The 25,737-nt window shown below is 33.9% G+C and overlaps 1 protein-coding gene across 4 annotated transcripts in view; it reads right to left on the minus strand.

Moving 5' to 3' along the window:
* Positions 1 to 25,737, minus strand: part of LOC123608633 (pleckstrin homology domain interacting protein) — a 139,247-nt gene that overhangs the window by 110,460 nt on the left and 3,050 nt on the right. For 3 of the 4 annotated variants that reach the window (XM_045498837.1, XM_045498836.1, XM_045498838.1), the window contains exons 5-6: positions 13,211 to 13,361; positions 13,025 to 13,123 (exon numbers count right to left, since the gene is read on the minus strand). In XM_045498837.1, coding sequence (XP_045354793.1) covers positions 13,025 to 13,123; positions 13,211 to 13,361 — 250 coding nt within the window. Of the gene's footprint in view, positions 1 to 3,834; positions 5,460 to 13,024; positions 13,124 to 13,210; positions 13,362 to 25,737 lie in introns of those variants that run through there. The other variant, XM_045498839.1, reaches the window with a different exon arrangement.

Consider the following 25,737-nt stretch of genomic DNA (forward strand, 5'->3'; position numbering starts at 1 on the left):
AACTGAAATAGAAATACTATCATTTCCCTCCAAAATGTTTAGAATTTTTTCTCCTTCTGCTAAGTACTTTTAAAATGGAGAAGAACACATCGTGGAATTGCAATAAATTATCCAAGATCAAAAGTAACCATTGCTGGGTGCCTCAGTGGGTTAAGTGTCCAACTCTTTGATTTTGGCTCATATCATGATCTGTTTGCAAGATCAAGCCCCACCCGCATGAGGCTCTGGGCTGACAGCATGGGGCCTGCTTGGGATTCTCTCTCCCTCTTTCTGTACCTCCCCCACTCATGCTCACTCTCCTTCTCCCTCCCTCTCTCTCTCAAAATAAATGATAAAAGCCTTAAAAAAAAAAAAAAAGTAAAACTGCTAAAAAAAAAAGAGTTGGGGAAAAAAATTTTAATTACTGTGAATTAACAAAAATGCAGAGGTTATACATTTTTCTGGGTTTGTTGTTTTTTCTTAACAAAGAACAATATAACATGCTGTACAATGTCTACTCCAGTGAAGGAAAACTGTTTTCCCTTAACAATCTAAACTAGTATAACTAGTGTTTGCGACTTCTGCCAGCTCATGAAAGCAGAGTCCTGCTGGTGCCATAATGAATGCAAGGAGAAGCACGTGGCTGTAGATTCCAAAACCCAGAGAATTTTTATGACAATAGATGAAGAAGCAAAGGAAAGACAGAATATGTAATTCAGCAGGTATCTCAGTGTAACCTGGGATCTTTTCTTATACAGAGAAAGGGGTACTCAGATAAAAAACCTCAGGGTACTTTATAAGAAGAATAACTGATGTTTACTAAATTTATTTTTGTACTATATTTTGACTAATTTTATTCTGTGATTCTGGTTAAAAAAACACTTTGGGGTGCCTGGGTGGCTCAGTTGGTTGAACATCCGACTCTTGAGTTCAACTTAGGTTGTGGTCTCATGGTTTGTGGGATTGGATTGAGGCCCGTGTTAGGATCTGTGCTGACAGCACAAAACCTGTTTGGTATTCTCTCTCCCTCTCTCAAAATAAATAAACCTAAAAACAAAACAAAACAAAAATCTTGGAAACCTCCCAGAGTTTCTGTAAATAAAATGCAAAATAGTTATAATTTATAATTAATAACCACATAAAAAATTCTTAAAGTAGAAAAGAGTGAATTCTGGATAATCAGTACCAAGGTTTCATTTTAACCTCCATTATCTGTGTTAATAAAGGCTTTCTAAATGTAAAATTAGGAACTCATAACTATAAAACAAGAATTTGGAAACCTATAAAACTAAACTTGAGTGAACTACAAAACTGGTAATAAACATGTAAGCAAGACCACATGAAAACAAATTCCAAACTGCTTTATTGCTAGATGATAACTAGTTTTCCCAGCAAAATAATGCTATATCCATGACCAGGCACTTACAGAATAATTACTATAGAAAACACCCTGCAAGTTCAAAAAGTTGCCTATGAGTGTGTTGGTGATTTCAAAATTTTCATTAGATAAATGTGTGGTGTAAGGTATTTGATAAGGCATAAAATTACATAAAATTTTATTCATTTTAAAGAACCACAAAAATGTTCTAATGAAAAGAAGATATGACTATGGGGTCACAAAAAAATAGCTATATGAATCTCTAAAAGAGAAGTTATGCTAAAGCCAGGAATCAAACACCTTGAGAAAATGGCTGTGATGAGGAAAAAGTCACCAAGGCTTAGAGCTAGAGACTTCAAGAATCCAATGATTGGAGTGCCTGGGAGGCTCAGTCGGTTAAGTGTCCGACTTCAACTCAGGTTGTGATCTCGTGGTTCACAAGTTCGAGCCCCACATCAAGCTCTGTGCTGACAGCTGAGAGCCTGGAGCCTGCTTCAGATTCTGTGTCTCCCTCTCTCTCTGCCCCTCCCCCACTTGCACTGTTTCACTCTCAAAAATAAATAAATGTTAAAAAAAATTTTAAAAAAATCTAATGACAGAAAGAGTCTTATCTGCTTCAAATAATGTGGGTAAATGTCAAAATACAATTACTAAAGTGGGGAGAAAAATGGCTATAGAACACTATTATGAAATAACAGTTTGGAAAATAATGGCTAATATTTACTGAGTCCTTTAGTACATGCCAGGCATCTTAGATTGATTCTCATTTAATCTCACCCGTCTTTTACGGCAGATACTATTATCTCCAAGAAGGGGATATTCCTTACCAGTAAGGAAACTGAAAGCTAAAATTTAACTTTCCCAGAGGTGAAGTCCAAGGTTGAATTCAGGCATCTACTCCCGAGAGTGCACTCTTACCATGGTGGTTAGGTAAACAAATATTAGAAAAAAAAATGAAAGGAAATATGCCAAAGCAGTAATAGCAGTTAACCAGTGAGACTGACTGCTTTTTGAACTGTTCTCTGATTTCCAAGTTTCCTCTACTGATTATTTCCTCTATCCATTCTGATTAATTTTAATTAAATAAAGTATAGCTCAGTCTGTCTCAAGGAACTCAAAAGAGCAATATGACAAATCTAAACTGTCTGAAGAGATTAACTTAAATTCAAAACCTGAGAAAAACACGCCCAAGGATAAAGATGCAAAGCATTTAAATTTATTTAAGCATAAAAAAAGAACCCTTAAGACTAAGCATACCAAAGCATCAGAATTGTATACTATAAAACAGACAATAACCACTGTCTATATGACAATGGATTGAATGATAAGACTACAAAGAATTTACACCTGGTTTGATTCAAAAGCCATAAAATAATACAAAGCACCATTAATTTTGTTTGTAAGTTTTGTTTCTAAAATCTTTCCCAGTAAAATTTTAAAGTAAAAAAGAAATACATCAAAGACAGTGTAGGTTCAATTTTATTTGGGAAGGAATCCTATAAGAAGGAACTTTTAACAGTTAATTCACCATAGAGCCACAATTGATAAGCTTGCCACAATTCTCCTGAGGGTACTAATATAGACATTAGTAGGGAATAACAACCAAATGTTCGTAATTTGAGGGCCACAGATAATCTGGAAAATAATTCAACACAGATTGGCTTATTTCTACATCATCATCTGATCTTTGTATCATTCTGCACCAGTAACTAGCAACTAACCGACAAGAGAACAAGGCAAATAAATCACCGTTAACTATAATGAACAAAATTCCCAACTTTAGTTTTATAGTAAAAGGGGTCTGTAACATTACAAGGACAATCCTGTAAACAGCTTTTGGTCCACAAAAAAGGAAAGAGAGAATAGAAAAGTAAAATAATCACCTGGGCAACACAGCACCCAGGAGAGCTTCTCTCTTTATTTTACTACTCTAACTAAAATAATTAGTATGCACAGTAGCTACCCTCCAAATCTCTACATAGTCAATTTGGTGTTTAGTTGTACCTCCCATATGAAAGACATCACGTTTTTAAGATTTAGCAGATACCACAAAGACAAGTAAGCTCTAAAAAGGAGAGCACAAATACTAAAATAAAATACAGAAAGTAAAGAGATGATTCCAAGAGTTAAGCAAAAAAATCTCATTGAACCAAGTACATAAGCACAAACAAAACAAACCCCCAAAAAAGACATTACAATTACAAGGATTCAAATTTACTAGAATTGTAAAATTACTTGATTTGTATTATTCTTCCTCCTCTTTTCTTTCTTGGAAACTAGTCTGATGGTATTTCAACCATAAAACTTTTAAATGTTTTTTAGTAATTTTAATAAAAATTCATTTTTTTAAAGCTATATAGTTTTATGCCAAACATTTTAATCATTTAATTTTAAATTAACAAACATTTATATAGCACCTATATGGGCCAAGTATGGACTAAGGGATGTAACAGAGAAAGAAAACGCACAGTACTTACCCTCATGAAGACTGTAGTCTAGCAGGGAAGACAGACGTGAAACAAGGACTTATAACAAGAAGTGTCAGCAAAACAAAAAAAAGGTTCAGAAAAACCTTAAAATATACAGCAGAGGGCCCTAAATATATGGCAGGGGAGGGAAGGGGTTGCATATCAGTGAGTCAGGCTTTTCTGAAAAACAGACATTTAAACTAAGACCTGAAAGTGGAACAAAGAATGTTGGTGGGAAGGGAGCATATTCTAGGTTGAGACAAGAGCATGTGCAATGGTCTGAGGCTGGAAAGAACATGGCACTCAAACTATATAAGGAAGTAGGTATGGCTAGCACACAGAGCACACTGGGGAAAGTGTCAAGAGAAGAGATGGGAAGGTAGGGCACAGACTCCAGAATGCTTTGTAAGCTATGGTAAGGCATTCTGGACTATTTCCCCCAAATTAGGAAGTTAAAGGTTATTAAGGAGAAAGAAGTGGGAATAACATAAGATTTGCTTTGGGATAACCGATTGCCATTTTATCTCTTGACCACAATGAGAACAGATCACAAAGAATATGGCTAAGAGCAAAAGTTGATTTTGCAAAAGAAATCAAAAGGCTCAAAAAACAAAATTTCATTTTAAAATAGAATGTAATCAGTTTGCCAACAAGACTGTTAATAATGCTTTCTCAAGGAATTGAATTATTTTCTCTCAAATTAAGTTATTTATATGGAAAGAGATAAACTTGAAACAACATACCATGTTTTAATCTTTCTAAAGTTCACATTCTGAACTCAAAGGCTCCTATACCCAAATCAATAAATGGACACAAGTGGTACAAGACTAATGCATAAAGAATTTCACAGAGAAGGCAAAACGGTGCTAAATAAATGTGACATAAAGTTAAATGCATATTTCAGAAAAACACAACCAGGGATAATTGACTTGGTCACTACCTCTTCTTTTTTTCAGCTTCTTTGATAAAGTTGGGGTATCTTGCAATGTTGTTATGAAAAGCAAATGAGACAACATGTTTTATAAACTCAAAGGTATTATATACTACCACAATATTGACTTTGAACAATCAAATCTTCATGTTATAAAATTAAATCTTACTAACCACAGTTTTTCTTTTACTTTTTAAAAGACTTTATGGGACATCATTTTTTCCCCTTCATCCTCCTTATGGAGCTGAACAAACTGCTGCTCTCTTCATATAAATATCTATTCAGCCTGATCATGGATTTCCTAGTTTCAAGATGTCTAGGAAGATGTTCAATTCCTTGCTTTTTTTTTTTTTTTTTTTTTGGTTTAAAATTTTTTATGTTATTTTTATTTTAATTTTTAAAATGTTTATTTTTGAGAGAGTGAGCGAGCGAGCGTAGGGAGGGTCAGAGAGAGAGGGAGACACAGAATCTGAAGCAGACTCCAGGCTCTGAGCTGTCAGCACAGAGCCTGACATGGGGCTCGAACTCACAAGCTGTGAGGTCGTGAGCTGTGAGATCGTGAGCTGTGAGATCATGACCTGAGCCAAAGTCAGACATTTAACGGACTGAGCCACCCAGGCGCCCCTAAAAAAAAATTTTTCATGTTTATTTCTGTGAGAGAAAGAGACAGCGCAAGCGGGGAAGGGACAGAGAGAGAGGGGGGAAGACATGGAACCTGAAGCAGGCTCCAGGCTCCAAGCCGTCAGCACAGAGCCCAATGCGGGGCTTGAACTCGTGGACCGTGAGACCGTCACCTGAGCCGAAGTCAGACACTCAACCCACTGAGCCACCTAGGCGCCCCAGAAAACATTCAATTCTTAACTTCAAAATTCAAAATAAAAAGTCAGAGACTTTATGAAGAAAATAAGATAATTTGCTTCACTTAAACAGATATGAAATTCAACATCAAAGTAAACAACCTGGAAAAACATGGGACACAAACTAAAAGGGGGTAATGAAAGGCTAGTGCTTCCTAATTACTACTGACACTGCTTGCCAGACATAGTACAACAAGAGGGCAAGGGGCACAGATGATACCTCTCATCACATCTATGACCTTAAAAAGAATTTCTTCTCATTATTAACAAAAGAAAATAAAACACAGCTACAAGAGCAACAATTTGAACTCACCTAAGTAAACTGTCATTCTTCAAAGTGTTTCCCCTTTTCTGGTCAATCATAAATTTGAAAAGAAATTTAAGCAAAAGAAAAAAATAAATAATAATGTCTATTTTATATATTTGGCACTTTGGCATAATGAACATTAGCTTTATTTCCCTTAAAACAAAAATGCAATACATCTTAGGAGTTTCTCACAGTTACCTATTCTTAGAAGGCAAAACAAGGAAGTAGAGAGGCTGAGGGAGGAGAGGAAGGGGAGCAAGGAAGAGAATTAAAATAACAAAAACCTGTGCCAAATGGAAATATGAATGTCATTCTGAACTTTTCTTGTTCCACCTCATTCATTAATTACATCAATTACCTACTTCCTCTTCATTTAATATTTACTAATGCTGAGGAATTGGGTCCATAAGGAGCAATAAAATATAATCTTTATCCTCCAAGCCCTAACAGTACAGTAGAAAAAAACAAAGGTAAATAAGTATCATTCAAGGGACAGATTAAAAAACAGAAACCAAGACCAAAAAATAAAAATCCAAAAAATATAGCTAAGTCAGAAATGATTAAACAACACAAATTATAAAACTGAGATTAGAGAAATAGAAGAAAATGAGTTCTGAAAGAGAAAATGGTTACTGAGAAAATAGGTCAAAATGAATGTATTTAAATAAGTGATGAATAGATGCCTAACTTAGGATAAAGTATGGACTGAGGTAAAAAAGGTACAAAACTTAACAGAATATGAGGTAAAGAATACATGAACAGGAAAGAAACTACAGATTATTATTATAATCTTACAAATTACGGAATTATATGTCAAATGTTAAATTATATGTTAAATCTTACAGATTTATAACATACAATGTTATTAATACTTATGTAAGAAACATGGTTACATGAGGAAAAAATTAACTCTAACCTCCAGATCTCAGCCCAGTGACAAATTATGTTAAAAAACTACCAACTGTAGAATAAGTCAAATATTGGAAATGTGGCAAAACAGCACAGTAAAAATAGAAGGGGAAAAGACCTTTTTTCTTTAAAAGTACTCAAGATTTACTAGCAAAATAATGTATTAAATGAGAATTACTCGATGAAAGGGCAAAAAGTTACATTTAGTGTAGTCTACATTGTGCATACATAGTCACTTTGCTATCTCATTTAAGTTTCCAAATTACCATATATGGTAAATTTCACCCCTATTTTACAAATGAGGAAGTTGAGAGGCTAAAAAATTAAATAATTTGCCTAAGGCCACGCATCTAGACTAAAGCCGAGTCAAGATTTATAATCTAATTCTAAGCAAATCTTTGCTGCTTTTGTTCAAACTAGTTTTCTCAGAAAAAACTATAAATGTAGATGAGATCTAAAACTTCTTTTCATGCAAAAAGCTTCTTAATGTTAACTGCATGTTTGTGTAGCAAGGCTATTTTTCAAGGTAAAGCTTTCCTTACACTCACACAGAATGAGATTTCTCAATACTCCTTATCCTCACCCACCAAAACTGGAACTTTGCAGCAGAAGCAGCAAGTAAAATGACAGAAGCAACAAGTAGCACTACATAGGCAAAACAACAAACAAGATGAGATACGGAAAACCTAAACATAAAAAGTTTACTTGGCTAATATGGTAAATGTCAAAACATATAAACAGGCAATTAGCAAAAGATTGCTTTACTTTATTACAACCTTTTCCACAAGATAAACATGCATTAAATGAATCCCCAAATTTAACTTTAAAAACAGCTTTAATGTACCTGTGTCTCTTCTTTCCCGGTCTCCCTCCAGTAATGTCATTTATTATTAAATTATGCCTATTAACATAGGCAAATACAGAGTAAACTATATCTGAAAATAGGCATAATATGGGTAAGGAGATTGGAGAAAGCACAATACCTGAAATCATTAGTATTTTTGAAAGTAAATCTGTTATTATGCCTAATACATGATCATGTATCTCTTCCATAGAAAATGAGTTAGAAGATAATGATAACAGATTAGTAGGACCTTTCTTTTCTTTTCTTTCTCTCCCATTAAGAGAGGTTCTAGAGGACTAGAAAGCAGCTGACTGCTTTGGTTCTCCTGCCCTAAGAATGAATTCCAGTTCAATTTTCACAATTTACATCAAGGACTAGGAGATACAAAGCAGTCGGGATTTATAAAATAAAATAGGGTAAAGACACACTGAGATAAGCTCAATACCACAGGTATGGGTTTTTGACATCTCAAGTGTAATGAACTGATAATTCATTAATAAACCTTAATTTCTTAAAAACCAGCTTCTGAGGTTTTCCCTTAATTCAATGATATCCTTGGACCAAGTCTCTCTCTTGGCTATTCCAACCATCTATTCCAATTTTTACCCCCTATACACTGCTGAATTTTTTGAGTCCCACTCCAGTTCATCAATTACCAACTGCCTCTTCATTTAATGTTTATAATGCCAAGGAGCTGGGTCTATAAAGAGCAATGAAACATAATCTCTATCCTCCATGTCCTAACAGTATAGTAGAAAAAGAAAAGGAAATAGACACAACTATGTGACAAAAGCTATAGAAGAGGTAAGTATAAGCAGACATTTAAAATTTAAAGGATGAATAGATACTCATAGAACAAAACAGAGAGACATTGCAGACAGAAATAAAACGTGCAGAGACAAAGGGTTAAGAGTTTAGCTGACTGTTAAGAACTGCCAAGGAGTTGTACAAAGCTAGAGTACAGGTAGAGGCGAGGAAAAGGCGGGAAGATGGGAAAAGGTCAGTCTTATGAACAACATTACATGGTTAAAACTATTCAAAGTCAATGAGGGAAAGGAGGCATGACAGGATCACACATGCCTTTTACAACTTTTAGAGTTCTCAACTGGAGACAATTTTGCCCCAGGGACATTTGGGAGCATCTGGAGATATTTTTTGGTTGTCACAATTCCAGGGGCAGAAGGTGGGAAATGCTACTAGCATTTACTGGGCACAGGCAGGGATGCTGATAAAACACCCTACAATGCACAGGGCAGTAGCCTTACAACAAACACTTCTCTGGCCCAAAATATAAACAATGCCAAAGTTACAAAACCTTGATTTAGAGCTAAATCCTAGCGCACAGGAATAAGACTAGAGGCAAGGGATCAAGTAGCCTATAAGTTCAAGGAGAGCAGAGGTCAAGCATGTTCTTATTTATCCTAAAACTCCAGATGCTAGCCCAATGCCAGATATAATGAATGCAGAGAGATTCAGTAATTACTTAGTAAGTGAATGAATGATGTTACAGCTCCAGGCAAGAAGTACCAAGGCCTCAAATGTGGCTATTGCAATGGTAATGAAAAACAGACTCAAGAGATTAGAATAAAATACACATGCCTTATTTACTAAATCAATGTTAAGAAATGAATTAAGAAGTCTAACTCCCAGGCTTGGAATAACAAGTTTCACAGGGTTAGAAGTTCTATTTTACACATTTTAAAGTTTCAGACAAATGTGAAATACTCAAATTGAGAAGTACAAAAGTTTGCATATAGTCTGCAAAAATCTACGAAAGGAAAATCCAATTTATCACCACACTTATCTTACGTGATCTTCTGAGTTACAAGAGAAAGTTCATTAAAAAAAAAAAAAAATCTTAAATTCCTAAGTGCAGTTTGGTAACCTGGAACAAGAAAAGACAATTAACAGAAAACCTTGGTGAGATATGAATAAGATCTGGTGTTTAGTTAATAATATTGTCCCAATGCTGGTTCTGTAGTTTTGAGAAATATACCAGGTAATAAGATTACAACATTAGGAAAAACTGCACAGGGTGTATAAAAGGAACTGTGAACTATCTGTGCAACTTTTCAGTAAATAATTTATTTCCAAGTTAAAAGTTTATTTTTAAAACTTCTGTATCTCAAATGTTTCAAAATTTAAATATCTAGATGTATATTAAACATTTAAATCCATAGTTTATGAAAAGTTAAAATGTTAAGGTTTTTTCCTTACGTCCCTTTTTACTTGGTAGTACTACATAGATCAAGGAAAGAGCAAAGAAAATCTTTAAAAGTAGCTAGACAGAAAATAGCAAAGAGGAATCAACAAAAGAATTAAGTCAGTACTACAAATGTTCATATTTAAAAAAAAAAATCTTCGGGGCGCCTGGGTGGCGCAGTCGGTTAAGCGTCCGACTTCAGCCAGGTCACGATCTCACAGTCCTTGAGTTCGAGCCCCGCGTCGGGCTCTGGGCTGATGGCTCAGAGCCTGGAGCCTGTTTCCGATTCTGTGTCTCCCTCTCTCTCTGCCCCTCCCCCGTTCATGCTCTGTCTCTCTCTGTCCCAAAAAATAAATAAACATTGAAAAAAAAAAATTTAAAAAAAAAAAAAAAAAAAAAATCTTCTAACCCATGCTCTGTGATAACGTAAAATGATACACCTTATCACCATGCAGGCCAAAAGCTTGATGAACTTTTCTTTCCACTTCCATCCTATTCCCAATTTTGTAGCAGTCACAAAACATTCAAGACTATCACCAAGGTGAACCGAAAAGAGATGATACTAAACTATGACTATAATAAATAGACTCATTTTTAGTCCAGCTTTTTCTCTTTGGGAATTTAAGAAACTATATGCAAATACGAAAAAGCAGGTAAAATTGGCATTATAATAGTTACTTTTTTAAATACAAAGAACTAGTATTTTCCTGAAAATACAAATGGAAGAAAAAAGCATTCATCTTAACCCTTATGAAATTAAGTCTTTCAGAAAGGTACAAAAATTACCAGCTTGGTAATTAATTCTGATACCTGAATATACCAGTTGCATTACTCTGCTGTAACAAAAAACTCAAGACATTTTGGTCATATTCCCTATATCCATGTCAGCAATATTTACTGATCTGACCATGAGACTTAATACCAATTTTCTTGAATAGCCAAATGCTACGACTTGAAAGTTTAGCTTACTGAAAATAAGACATAGCATAATGGAGTCAGGCTGGTTTCATGACTCACTAAATGTGTAACCTTGGTCAAAATGCCCACGTTTTCCATGCCTCAATTTCCTTCTCTATAAAGTAAGAACAGTTCCTCCTATAGGCCATTTAGGTTTTAAAAGAGAATATAAATGAAAAATGCTTTGAGTACTGCCTGGCACATAGTAATTACTCACATAGGAAATGTTAAGATGAAAGTTATGTACCATCAATCATTCTTGCACTTGCATTGCCTACCACAGGGCTACATGACAATGTGTTGAAAGAATAACATAACACATTCTCTTTACTATACAGACCTGTAGTTTTTCAAAGAGAGGATAAACTTCTCCCTACCAGTGAAACTCCTTTAATATTTTACCTTCCCCTTCTTTCAACAAAACCATTTTGCCCCTAGTATAATTTTCTAAGTGCAAATATACTCTAGTGTCTCAAATCCTTTGTTTTAATAGTTGTTCTTTATATATAGATAATATATAAATATCATTATGTAACCAAGACAATATACTGAAAAAAAAAATCATCCACGATTGTCTGCCATACAAATGTCACATAGGATACCTTTGGAAAATAGGTCAGTGAAAACAAACCAGAATACATCACAGAGACAAAAAGATAGAAATCATAAAAAAAGAGAAGGTGATAGAGAAGATAAAGTAAGGGAGTCTAGTATGTGTTCAACTGGAGTCCCAAAGGAGAGAGAATGGAGCAAAGATGATATTTTAAAAGATAATATTTGAGAATTTTCCAGTGCCAGTAAAAGACATTACAGATTCAAGAAACCTAATGGATCTCAAACAAGAAAAATAAACCCCACAGACACCAAGGCATATCACAGACAAACTGCAGAAAATCAGCAAGATTTCCAAGCAGCAACAGTTAGGAGATTTAAACTCACATATATCAATAATTATACATACAGAACAAAATGCTTTACATAAAACATAAAGACTGCCATACTATATATTTTTTTTTTTAATTTTTTTTTTCAACGTTTATTTATTTTTCGGACAGAGAGAGACAGAGCATGAACGAGGGAGGGGCAGAGAGAGAGGGAGACACAGAATCGGAAACAGGCTCCAGGCTCTGAGCCAACAGCCCAGAGCCTGACGCGGGGCTCGAACTCACAGACCGCGAGATCGTGACCTGGCTGAAGTCGGACGCTTAACCGACTGCGCCACCCAGGCGCCCCCATACTATATTTTTAAAAAGCCACTTCTTTGCTATTTTTAAGAGATATGGGAAATGAAAGGACACAAAAAGGTTAATAGTAAAACAGTGAAAAAAGATATACCATATAAATCTTAAGCAAAAGGCAGAACTGCAATGTTGATGATCAGTATAAGTATCCAGAAAAGGAAGAAGTAAGTACGATTTGGACAGGTGGGAGAGGGAGAATAACACTCCTGGATAGGCAAAAGGGTGGGGGTGGGAGAAAAGGCTATGACTAAAATATGAAAGTCTCTGAAAATTAGAAGTTTAGATTGGTGCTAGAGGAAGTATGACACCATTAAAATATCTTAAACAACCTCTTTATACTACCTTGAGTAGAAGGACAACACAGCAAGGGTAGAATTAAAGAAGATTAATATTACAGTATTCTAGGTATGACCCGGAAGGGAAAGAGGGAGAAGACACTGAAAGCAAGACTGGTTTGGAAATGCTACATTAATCCAGGAAGACCAAGGACCAGGTAGAAGAGACAAGGGATGAATCTAGGAGGTATTTCAAAAGGAAGACCTAGCTGCATCAGTTTTCCTTCTTTGAAATTTTAAAGGCAGAAAAATACACTATGCTTTATAAAAAAATAACCGAACTATTTTTGTTTTCCACCATCGTAACTAATGTGTATTGTGATACAGTCACCCACAAAATCAATCTAATACATTTTAGGAAAACAGTTTTTCTGTAAAAATAGAATATCAATAAGCTAGTTAGCCTACATTACATACAATACATACAATCCATAATTACATATCATGACTTCACTATGAAGAGTACTGACATAGTAAAAAGAAATGATAGCTTTTTCCTTACTTGAATGATAATGCACATAATATGAAATTCTCTTGAAGTAACTAAAACATTTTTATATTCAAAAGCTCTTTACCAAGAGGATATCAACTTGGTAATGAACTCAAACAACTCACCAATGCTGGGTGGGCTACCATAGTTAATTGGTGACTCAGGTGGTCTTCCACAATGCAATGCAGCCAGAGCAGATCCTTTCCACACAACATGCTTGCAGCCTATTAAACACACATATTTTTATGGACCCAAAGGTAGGACACATACACAAAAAAGAATGTCTAAATCCTATTACAAATTGTTCATACTTTTATTTGTGCGTAGCAAGGACTGTCTTCCAGCTCCTAATAAAGTTTGTACTCCAGGAACGCTTTGTGGAATTTCTTGTTCAAGAAGAGGTCCTAGCCGATGACATATTTGCAGCAAGTGATCAGGTGCTAAATGTCTGTAATACTTCACCTATTATGTGAAAGACATATAAAATACTTGCTAAATAAAGTGATATAGTTCTTTGTAATAAATATACTTTAAAAAATAGAATAATTTGTTCTGGCTAGTCCACATTTCATTTTACTTGGGGTCAAAGTTCATGTTTGTTCTGTTCAACCACTTGACTCACAGAATAGTTACCCCAACCATCATTTACTTCAGTGAGGAGAAAAACTGCTAAAGAATTAATGTAACCTAAATATAGCAAGTTATAAATTAGCAGATTCTAGTCAATGCAAATACTGAATGAAGAAAAACTATATAGTATTATAACCTAAAATGATGTTTAAATTTTAATTTTCAAAAGCTTCAAACAAGTCATCCAACTACAAAATATAATAAATGTTTTGAATCTTTTACATAAGGAATATCTCCAGAATAACTAAGGACAAAACAAAAAAAAAAAAAACCTGATAGTTCATGTACTCATCACAAAATTTAAAAACAATTATATAGCCTCTATGATGAATTTTGTAATTCACAAAAAACCTTAGAGAGAAAGGCCAAACTGCAACTACTGATTTAACTAAGCTTCGACTATAAATAAATCTACCTACCACAAAAAGTTTGGGCACTTTGGAACAACTTCAAAACACTGTTTAATTTATGATAGCATTTGAAACCAAGATATGAAATTCTAATATTTTTATTATCCATCCTGAAAGTCTTTTAGAAGAATCTAAAGAGAATTACAGAAAAAAAGTATACTATTTTATCATTTCATGATTAGGGTATCAAGTTATAAAAAAATTTGTCAATGTACCACCTAAATATTATAGTTCAGCTGTTCTCAAAGTGAGTTCTGGGAACTCCTGAAGGTTCCTAAAGTAAAAGTCATAAATAATACTAATATATTATTTTTCTTTCTCACTTTCTCATGGTGGATTTTTCCAAAGGCCAAGTGGCATGTGATATCACAACAGACTAAATGAGGCAGCAGATATAAGAAACCTATTAAGCCAGACATTACACATTCCTGAAAATGTAAAACAATGCCACTCTTCAAAACTTTTAGAAAACTGTTATAAAAAATGTTAATCAACATGAAGTGAGTTTATTATATTTAAATGAATAAAATATTTTATAATCTACCTTAATTTTTAAATCATATGAACAGATAATTCCATGTAAACAAAGAAAGTTCAGTAATTTTTATTAACATAAAGACATAAAGCAGTTCTGAGGCCAAGTGTTTGAGAAATGCTACTCAAGTACACACGGTAATGGCACTTTTAATATGAATTCCTTATAAGATTGATCTGGGGAAGTAAGTGAAGGGTTAAATCATTTCATTCCATCTTGCAGTATCTGTTATACCCAAACTATAGAAGAACATGAATGGTGTTTTTATAAAGTTAGCTACTATTCATCCTTCTAAGCTGAAGCCAATTAAGAGAAACCAACCTACTTTTTATCATAATACATTCCTGTCATAGAGACAACAGAGAGCCATACTGTTACACTGACAATTTAAAATAATACAGTGTGTGGCATATAGTAGATGGTCAGTAAGTACTAGTGGAATGAAGAATTGCAGAAAAGAGGTCCCAATACAAATTATATATACTATATTATGTACCTCTGAAAAATCCTGAGATAAATCTGTTTGATTTTAATACAATTTCCTAAACTTATTAAGCTATGATTCCTTTTCCCTAATATCACCATCTTGACTCAAAACATACTTTTTCAAACACTAAGGTGATTAGCTAAGCAAAAAAATTAGAAGAAATTACCAAATATGAATTTTTAAAATTATATTTAATCTTCCCTAATTTGCTTAAAAATAAAATTTAAAGGAAAAAGCCTAGAATATTTAGAGTCCCTTCTAGTTCTAAATTGTATATCATTATTCTAATGTGCTTTCTTTAAACTAATCAAAATTTCTTTTAAAAATTTTATTTTAATCATAAAGTTCATTACTTAATAACTTTAGTTTTGTGATTATCCTGTTTTGGAGTCATTTTGCAAGACTCATGTCAGGTAGTGAACCTGAATATCTTTATTGCAGAATTGTGTCTTTGAATAAAATACTATGAATCCACTTTCTCAGACTTAGTCTTCCCTTGGTGATTTAGTATATTTCAATTTTTCAAAATCAACTTTCACTTTAAAAGTTAGATACTTTCAGTTCTTAAAATCCTCAGGGGCTTTCTGGCTTTTGAAACTTTATACAAGCTGATCCGTCTGCTGGAAATCTTTTCTCTGCCCATCCACCTTCCCCAACTCATTCTCCTTCATGTCTCAGTCTGTGCCTCACTGCCTTCTATGACCTACTACAATACCTTTGCCCCCCTTTATTGGACATTCTATCTTTGTATTTCCATAGCACATTATACTCCTTCCCAAAATGTTCTTTTACCCCACTAACCAGCAGTCTGTAGTACTTCTATCATATTGTTCTTCATATATTTTGTTATCTAGACCTCAGTGAGAATCTAATCATAGCTATGATCCTCTTCCCCCCAAACAACAACTCTATCTTGCCCTGTTTTGAAGGTTCCTAAGACCCCTGCAATATCCTAAGACTGTTGATTTACTTGTCCATGACCTATATAGGTAAACACAGGCTTAGATCGCGTTCACTTGTTCTACCAGAGTTCTACCAGAGTCCAGCTCCAGACCCTATTTCTTCTCACTCAATACTTCCTACTTGGACAATTATTATACCAATGATTCCAAAATTTGTAACTGTAGCCTAGGCTTACACATCAAACTTCCTTAAAAGATATCTCTCTTTGGATCCCAAGCCCTCCTCAGCTCAACATATGCAAAATGAACTCATAATCCTCATGTCAACACTCACCTCCCAAAATGTTCTCTACCCTGACAAACGGCAACACTATCCATCCAGCCTCAAGCGAAAAAGTTGTATTTTTTACATTACCCATTCCTCCATCTCCTTCCCAATATCCAAGTAGTCACCAAGTTCAATTGATTTTCCCTTCCTATTCTCCACAACAATCCAATTCAAAATCATCGTTGCAATAAACCCCTAACTCTCCCACATCTACTCATGCCTCCTACCTCATTCGAATCTATAATCTCTTCTATTCCAGAGGTACTCTGTATACTGCAATCATAATGATCTCTCCAAAAGCTTTAGCTGGTCAAGTCACCCTTACTTAAAACGCTTCAGAGGGGCACCCGGGTGGCTCGAGTCAGTTGAGTGTCCAACTGTAGCTTGCGGTTCGTGGGTTTGAGCCCTGCACAGGGCTCTGTGCTAACCGCTCAGAGACTGGAGCCTGCTTCAGATTCTGTCTCCCTTTTTCTCTGCCCCTCCCTAGCTCACGCTCTGCCTCTCTCTCAAAAATAAACACTTATAAAAAATTTAAAAACACTTCAGAGACGGGGCGCACCTGAGTGGCTCAGTGGGTTTAGCGTCCAACTTTGGCTCAGGTCATGATCTTGCAGTTAGTGAGTTCGAGAGACGTGTGGGGCTCTGTGCTGACAGCTCAGAGCTGACAGCTCAGAGCCTGGAGCCTGCTTCAGATGCTGTCTCCCTCCCTCTCTGCCCCTCCCCCATTTGCGCTCAGTCTCTCAAAAATGAATAAACATTAAAAAATAAATTAAAAAACAAAAACAAACACTTCAGAGACTTTCCTTGCTCTTTAGATATCCGACTCCTTAACATGGTCTACCAATCCTGAAAGGCACATATGGTCCATTCATATTTCTCTGCTTCATCTGGCACATTCTTAGTCCTACACGCTCCAGCCCCCACTTACCACATTTAGACACACTGGCCTTTTTTCAGGTTCTTTACCTGCACTCTCTGCTCTCAGGCTTTTCCCATGTGGCATACTCTCTACATTTCCCCACATTCCTTGCCCAAACAACTCTTCAATGTGCTTCAAATCTTCTCTTCAATGTAACCTCCCTAGTTTTCCTTTATCTTACCAGTCTAAGTGTGTTATCTTGGGTACATACTCTTGGCAACTTTTTCTTAACTCATGTACCAGTTTGTTATTATACATCTAAAAGTTTAATAATTCAATGTTTTTCTTCTCAACTTTGCCATTAACTACAAGAGTGTAAGAATCAAGTCTCTTTTTGGTCCAAACTGCATCACATACATACATACGTACACATACACACACACACACACACCCAATACATACTTATAAAAATGAAAGAAAACTTTCTTTTGCTACCTTAAATCATTATTCTTAAGGAATATTAATCCATGTCACTATGGTCAATAAAATTTTAAAAAATGAAAATGGTTCAAAAAATTAAAATGGCTCATATATGACTACACATATATGTGATTTTTAATTTTCAAATTAGTAAGATACCGTATCTTTAATATTAAGCTTTTTAGTTTGAATAAATTTTTATTTTATTTGTTTATACTAGTAAATAACTAAAAGGAAATTAAAATCAAAAGGGAAATCGGAAATGAGATCGTAATAAAATCCCTTAAACAAAATGTATATATTTGGATTCTTGGTAATGGTTTGTACACTATTATTTGGGAAAAACAAAACAACATCCTCAATTCTAATATACTGATTACTTTCCATGACCCGTGCTGCTTTCAATTTCTTAAGACATTCAATGTATAAAAAGTATGATCAAATTATAAAGTTAAGGGTGATAAATATTAATAACACCATCTAGCTAACACATATTGACTACACTCTAAATGCTAGGCCTTGTGGTAAGTTGGTAAATTTTACATGTAAAAGCTCAGTTATTTTAATAACCCTAAGAGATATGAACTATTATTCTCGTTAATGAAGAAATTATTATACAATAATATAAAACAAGGTTCCCAAGATCACACACATTTAGTGGATGGCAGAGATGAGAATCAAACCAAGGCGCTGTAACTCCAGCCCTCATTTACAACGCCTGTAGTACCTATTGCCTCAAATACATATATATCAATATAGAAGAAAGCTTAAAAATAGACATTCTGAATAGTTTTCAACACAGACATTAAACTATGCCGAAAAAGAAACATTCTAAAGTTCACTTTCAGTACTAAACAAATTAGCACAAAGGCACAAATTCCTACAGGTAAAGGGTGACACTTAAAACAACTGATAGAGGGGCATCTGGCTGGCTCAGTAAGAAGAGTATGCGACTCTTGATCTCAGGTTTGTGAGTTCAAGCCCCACGCTGGGTGTACAGAGTAAATAAAACTTTTTTAAAAAGATAAACAACTAAGGATGGAAAATAAAATTACAAAGATAGAGTGACAACCCTAAATACTCTCTCCTACTATGGTTAAAGGAAATCAATGTGATCAGCCCTACTTTTCTCAATATTTCTAAGATTAAAATTTTAAACTCTTAAAGTTAGAAGGTACAAACAGATTAAATCATAAAATTTATGATTACTATCCTGAAAAGAAAATAAGAAAAATGCACTATTTCTCTCCTACTCAGATGCAAGAGCCTGATTTAAGGATGCAAACTCTGATGTCATCTCACTGAGATTCACTCTTACACCAGGGGGCTAGTCAGAGCTTTTTCAAACTTCTCATATCCCCACTCCCATCTCCAATCCCAAAAGAAAATCACTTGATATAGTAACAACAATCTTTGGGTTAAGGGTCCATAATTAATGGTTAAAACCCGAATTAAAGGTGTCCCTGTGTAAATGTTAGGATATCTAGAACAGAGGTCAGCAAACATTTTCTGTGAAGGGTCGGATGGTAAATATTTTGGGCTTTGGAGGCACCTATCAGTTGTACATACATATTTTTACCAACTCTAAAAATGTAGTAACTTTAGCTTCGAGGCCTTATAAAAACAGGTTTCCTACACAATTTACCTGCAACCAACATAGTTTACCACCCCTGATCTAAACAATTCTTGGTTCTATCAACATTTCCACTAGCAAGGATAGCAGAATTCTGTGAAAGAGACAACTCTGCTCAAGCCTTCACCCAAATCATAAACCTTTATCACTCCTTTTTCCAGCTTCATATTTAAAACATTTCTAGAATTGTCTATCACAATTTGAACAACAGGATCCTCTTCTGAAAATGTAAACTATAGCAAGGAAGGAGCAAGGAAAGACTGAGGTCTTTGAGTAGTTTACTTTCTTGCATCCCTGCCTAAAACTATCTGCTTCTGCTTACTATGCTACTTCATATAAACAGCCATTCTTCCCAGCCAAGAAAATTTTGACATTGTCAATGGAAATTACCGTTAAAAGGTAAATTTTATCAGTGGGAAGAAAATATAAAAAACTTGGAAGCCACTGCATTCCACCAGACATACTGTCATTAAGAATTCTACTCAATTTTTAAAGAAAAGGTCAGTAGTTTGATTGAAAGCTCTAAGTCCAACAGTCTACGTTTAAACTTGCTGAGCGCGGGAAAACATTTATTCCACATCTCAATGCCCTCATCTACAAGACTGAGACTGCCAAGTCACCACCTTGGGAGGTAGTGATGGTAGGTGACATGGAGTTGTCTGTCATTTAAATTACACTTCACATTACATGCTCCATGTTGATCTTTCATGTTGAGATTCTTTCTAGACCTACGCAGGGAAAAAACATTTTGGAAATCATTTTAAGGACCTTTCCAAAATGAGGCAGATCAATACAATGAAACTACTTGATTTACCTATGAGATCTAGAAATATCAGTCCTTCCTCTAGCATATAATTTAAGAAGTCCCTATGAAAATAAGATCCACAAATATTTAGCACTACTAGGTCCTGAACACCTGATCTGTTCTAAAAATGTCAGTTTTTTCACATTTTCTCAATTTTTTTCAAATCTGAAAGGCTAGTTACTTCTGCTCTCCACTATAGTTCTAAATTCTAAAAGGTCAGCTTAGTGAAATACAATTCTTATTTTTACAACTATTCTAACATATGAACAAAATCATAAATTTAAAAGCCCTATTTACCATTAATCATTCTCTAAGATCTATTTTTAAAACCAGATCTCAAATTCTCAAAACTTTAAACTTCTAATTATAAATCAACAGATTTACAAAGCATAGGCTAAAATTACATCCACCATCTTTAAAGCTAGTTTACATTTTCTGAGCAATTTTTTAAAAAACTGTGATAGCCTTCCACATAGAAAATACACGGAATACTTACTTTGTGTCAAGTATTCTCGAAATTTATCTTCACAAGCAAATAAGATCAAGTATTTTCCCCATTTCACAGATATAGAAAACTGAAGTCCAAAGGTTACAGCTTCTTAAAAGTCATACATTTAGAAAATAGGAAAAATTAGTAATCAAACCCAAGGTCTCCTGATTCCAAGATTACTGTTATTTTCACTACGTTAGTTTCCTTCTCAAAACTTTAGTCCCTGCTCCACTGTCACACAGCTCTTAGGATTATACTCTTAATAGAACCTACATAAACATTTTTCGAGTCAAATCCTCTAATCTGGTAACTATTCTCACAAGGACTCTTTACATGCCTATGATTTCTTTGTAATTAGAAGTATAATAAAATTAATACAGAATCTTATTAAGTGTCAAAATTAATCTTGGTGGTCTATTTACCCTTAATTAACTGTCAATAAACATGCTTGAAAGACTGTCTTCTATTCACAATTTAATCAACCACCTAAGAATTCATTTAGATAATTCAGCTAGTATTATCAATACAAATCTTTTAAAGAATATGCATGATGCTCTTCCAAATTTTATTCATCACAATCCGACTATATTTTGCTACAAAAAGAAAAAAAAACTTTATCAAGAATTTAGGTGTCCACAAACTACAAAGGATTCTCTATAAAAATTAATTTAAAACACTACATGATAAAATTTAACTTTTTGAAATATTACATTTTGAAGTTTTGTTTTTAAATTAAATCATGTTTCCTAAGCAAAATTTGTACAGTTAAGAAATCCTCTTTAAAACATTATTTACTAAACTAGAATTTAAATTTCCAATTCGGGATTCTGTTGGAAAAGTTATCGTCTATTAATTTAGAGACGGAAAATTCTTAAACTATTCTTAAAATGTCAATATAAATACTCTTAAGAGAACGACTAGTTTCATTTTTAGTCATGTTTCAGTTTCAAACAGTATACTCAAAATAACTAACACCACACATACAATGGCAGTGAAGTTGTTTAAAAAAAAAAATGCACATTTCTCCAAGTTGCCTAGAATTTAGTATTTCCTCAAAATCTAAACCAGAATCAAATGACACAAGGTAAATATTTCTTGCATTTCTACTATAACCTCTGCCAAGACAGGCTATGAGCCTGTTCTCTATCCCTGATAAAGATCAAATGGGTCATGCCACCATGATCACAGGCCACCTGGAGTCTAGAATACGTGCCTCCTGCTGCCATCATCCATGCTATCACGAATAACCTAAGCTATATTATAAACCTCATTCCATTTACAATTTAGTTTTAACTTAAACAGAAGGAGCATCAGATCATGTTGCTAACTACATATTCTTAGTATGAAAAACTTCTCATCCAACCAACCACCCTTTTCCTTATCTGTCATCCCTGAGCTCAAATAGGCTGCTTCTGTGTGTGTAAGGCAAATAAAGATGGACCAGCATCATATCTGAAGATTGCCTTCTCTGTCACTACAGAGACCAAACGTTCTCACTTACATATTTCATTCTTCTATATAATTTTGATTTTTTAGTACACTGAATTCTCAAATTCCATAGAGAAAAAAAAGTATTTTCTCCAATCTGTTCTAAAATAGACTCTTCTATATTCCATATGCTCAGTAACATATACTTATCCATTCTAAGATAATTTATTAGTTTTCACAAATTACTCATAATTGTACCCATAACATAGCTTTTCACAAACAAATCAGAAATCGATAATCTTTACACATTTTAAATTTTTTTCTACAATTTTAAATTTGGTTTGTATCATATAATAGCCTTTATTACTTTTAGATGTAATTATAAAAGCAACTTAAATACCCTAGAAGAAAAATACAACTCATTTTAATGCCTGATTTTCTTGAATATAATTAAAAAGCCCATTAAAATGGATACTTAGTACTGTTAACTAACGTCCACTTTGCTTATTAGTATTACATATACTTTTCTGTGAATTCAGAAACTTAAACAGAGAAACTACAAGAATGAAATTAACCTGTCTGGTATTACTTGTCCAGAACAAGTTGTGTAGGATACAATTTTATCTGTTACAATTCTGCAGTGACAATGACAGGTAACTATAAAATCTGGGAAAAAGAAAAATGACTGCAGTAGACTAGATAAGGTGCTTCTACATAAAAGAAACAAAAACTTGTGATCTGACAAAGGAATTTTGAGTAGATTAAAAAATTGGCATTCATAGGATTAATTTAACCTAGTGCTCACTTAAAGATTAATTCAAAAAGTCTGTATTAAGCTCTGTTTAAAACATGTAACTTTAAACCAGACTGACAAAACATGTCCTCTCTGACAATTTCAAAAATACAAACCATTGTGAGGAGTTTAAATTATACAAATCTTTGAACAGAAGGAGACAGAAGCAACAGCCAAGTTCCCTTCAAAAATCCCTAAATGTCATCTGACTACCAAAAGAAAAAAAGTTTCATGTATTCTCTAACCAGTTTTGGATACTTCAACTACCCAAACATTTTTTAATGTTAATTAGTCCACAAAAAACAGTCATAGAATCACTATACAGACCACCAAAATTTTTCTAGAATTCTAGCCACAATGTTTTAAAAATTATTTACTTTTGGTATTTATTATACTTTTTTCTACCTTAGACTTAATTATTGGATCTACAATATAATTCTACCAATAGTATCTTCTGAAGTTTTAAAGCGGTCTTTCTTACGCTGCAGCTGCTATGTTCGGAAAATTATGCATACTTACTTCTCAAATAAAGATGTTTTTCTGAAACTTTAATGCATCATAAAGATATAATTGGAACCTTTACTACCACGATTAAAGTCCTGATAATTGCAAACACAAACCTTTACATTGTACTTGATTTGTGCCAGTCAGTTATCACTCACCGAATCCTACAAAATAGGGCTATTTTTAGCCCATTTTACAGACTGGAAACAAGCTCCTGCAGTACTAGTCTGCCTCATTACAGTCATGTAAAACACCATTATGTAGTTGGGGATGGGATAATCCAACTCCTCCTTATGTTCAGGCCACTTTACAATCATTTGGGAGTATAAAGAATTTAACGGGTACAACGGGTACTTTGTTTCCTTTAAAAATATTTGTAAATGCCTCCAACTTCTTAAAATAATGGTATATATACCAACAGAATAACTGCATAGATAAGAAGGATCAAGTTTTGCCCATTTCAGCCCTTCAGCATGTTTCCCTAACATGTTAACTTTGTAGTTTTCATTAAAAGAATTAGGAGATTTTTTTTTAAGTTTAATTTATTTTGAGAGAGAGAATCCCAAGCAGGCTCTGTGCTATAAGCGCAGAGCCCGATGAGGGGCTCGAATCCATCAACCATAAGATCGTGACCTTAGCCAAAATCAAGAGTCGGACACAGCTGACTGAACCACCCTGGCACCCCAAGGACTATAGGATACAAAAGCTGTGTTTTAGCGACTACCAAGCAAATCTTACTATTTCACTGATACTCTATTAAAAAACGAAATGTAACTCTATTCTGCACATTCACTTCATTACTCGTCATCCCCCACCCCCAAAATTTTACTGGTTAAGTTTTAAAAGCGCCGTATTATCTTCAATATAGAACAGAAATACCTCATTCAAAAACATGTTTTTGTTTCTTTTCTAAAACTTGTCTCCTAGGTTTTGAATCTTAACTTTCACATTAATCAGCATACTCTAAATACATGCACACATATGATCTATACTTAAGTATATCTTATTCATGGTTCTTATTCTTCTCTGAATTTAAGACTAGCAATAATTTATGAAAGCTAGTACTTAAACCATGGAGAAAAATATACTAATTACAGAGTTAAGAGGCAATCTACAATGTGGGTAGGGTATCAAAAATATTCACCTGTCTCTAAGAAGAAATATACTACAACCTAAGAATGGCACTATAAAAAGCATTTATATAATTTTCTAATCTGCAGGTTTTCTCCGTATCTACTTTTTTGTGTTTTGGATAACCATCAACAAAATGAAAGAGTTGAGCTTTTAGAGACAATGTATTGCTATTTCTTGTTCAAAATCAATTTTCAGATTACAAAAATTTCAATTCACTTATTTTACAAATGAGCTAACTGGGACCCAGAGAAATTCCATAACTGCTTGAGGTAACCTGCAGGCTAACTGCTGACAGGACTAAAATCACAATCCATATCTAACTCCCAATCCTTTCATTTGAATAGAAAGATTTCAAGTAAGTGGAATGATTTTAGGAAAAGTAAATACCACTACATAAGATAAAAATTACATCATTTTTAACATTTAACATTTTAACTGGGTTTAACATGAACCCAGTTTTTATGTATATACACATACATAAATACATATATATGTATGTGTATGTATATGTATACAAACAAAACAAAACAGCCATGTAAGCAAGAAATGTAATCAGAATTCCAAATTTGGTAAAAAGTGTTTAAAGATTCTGCCTCAAGATCCCGTAAGTATGCAATCACCACTAACTAAAGTGACAACTAGACAGCGAAACTTAATACACCAACTAATTTCACTATTCAAAATAAGAAATAAATGACAAAGCTTTCTCTTTGCCCAAAAATTATATGAGTTTTCCTGTTCTATAAAAAGTTACCTATGCTTGGCTCCATTTAAAAAATAACAATTCTGATGAAAGCTTATAATATACCCTTTTGCTTTAAGACCAACCTATTTTTAAAAATATAAACTCTGATTAAACATATACTATAAGAAACAAACCATTTCACTTTGTATCAAATTTCATTCAATCTTAAAAATGTTTTAAATCTTAAGGTAGATGGTAATACAATGATGTTTTATAATAACTTTATCAATCACACTTGGCAATAAATGCATCCTTTTTTTTTAAAACCTGTAATCCTTTAAAAGTGCTCTTAAAACTCCACTTTCCTCTTGGTCAAAACTCAATCGCTGTGATTTACATGTAGGCTGACTACAGATGCTGATCTATGCTAAATAGCTGTAATTTGAGGTTTTCTAGAAATTTCAATCTGACATATATATTCTTCCACTTAACATATTAGTCAATTTATTAGTTAACAGAGCAACATATTTCCAGGTAGAGATAGACACTACTGAAACCACAAATAATAGTTATTATTTTGGTTTCACTCACCAAATTAACTTAAAACCAATGTTAAGTAAATTCAACTTGAAGGCAACGAAGTTTTTTAAGTCATAAGAATAAATTAAGACAATAGAGAACATTATGCAAGAGATTTTGCATGTGCTCACCTAGACATATGGTGTTCCAAAATGT

This window comes from Leopardus geoffroyi, chromosome B2 (assembly GCF_018350155.1).
Source record: "Leopardus geoffroyi isolate Oge1 chromosome B2, O.geoffroyi_Oge1_pat1.0, whole genome shotgun sequence".
NCBI lineage: Eukaryota > Metazoa > Chordata > Mammalia > Carnivora > Felidae > Leopardus > Leopardus geoffroyi.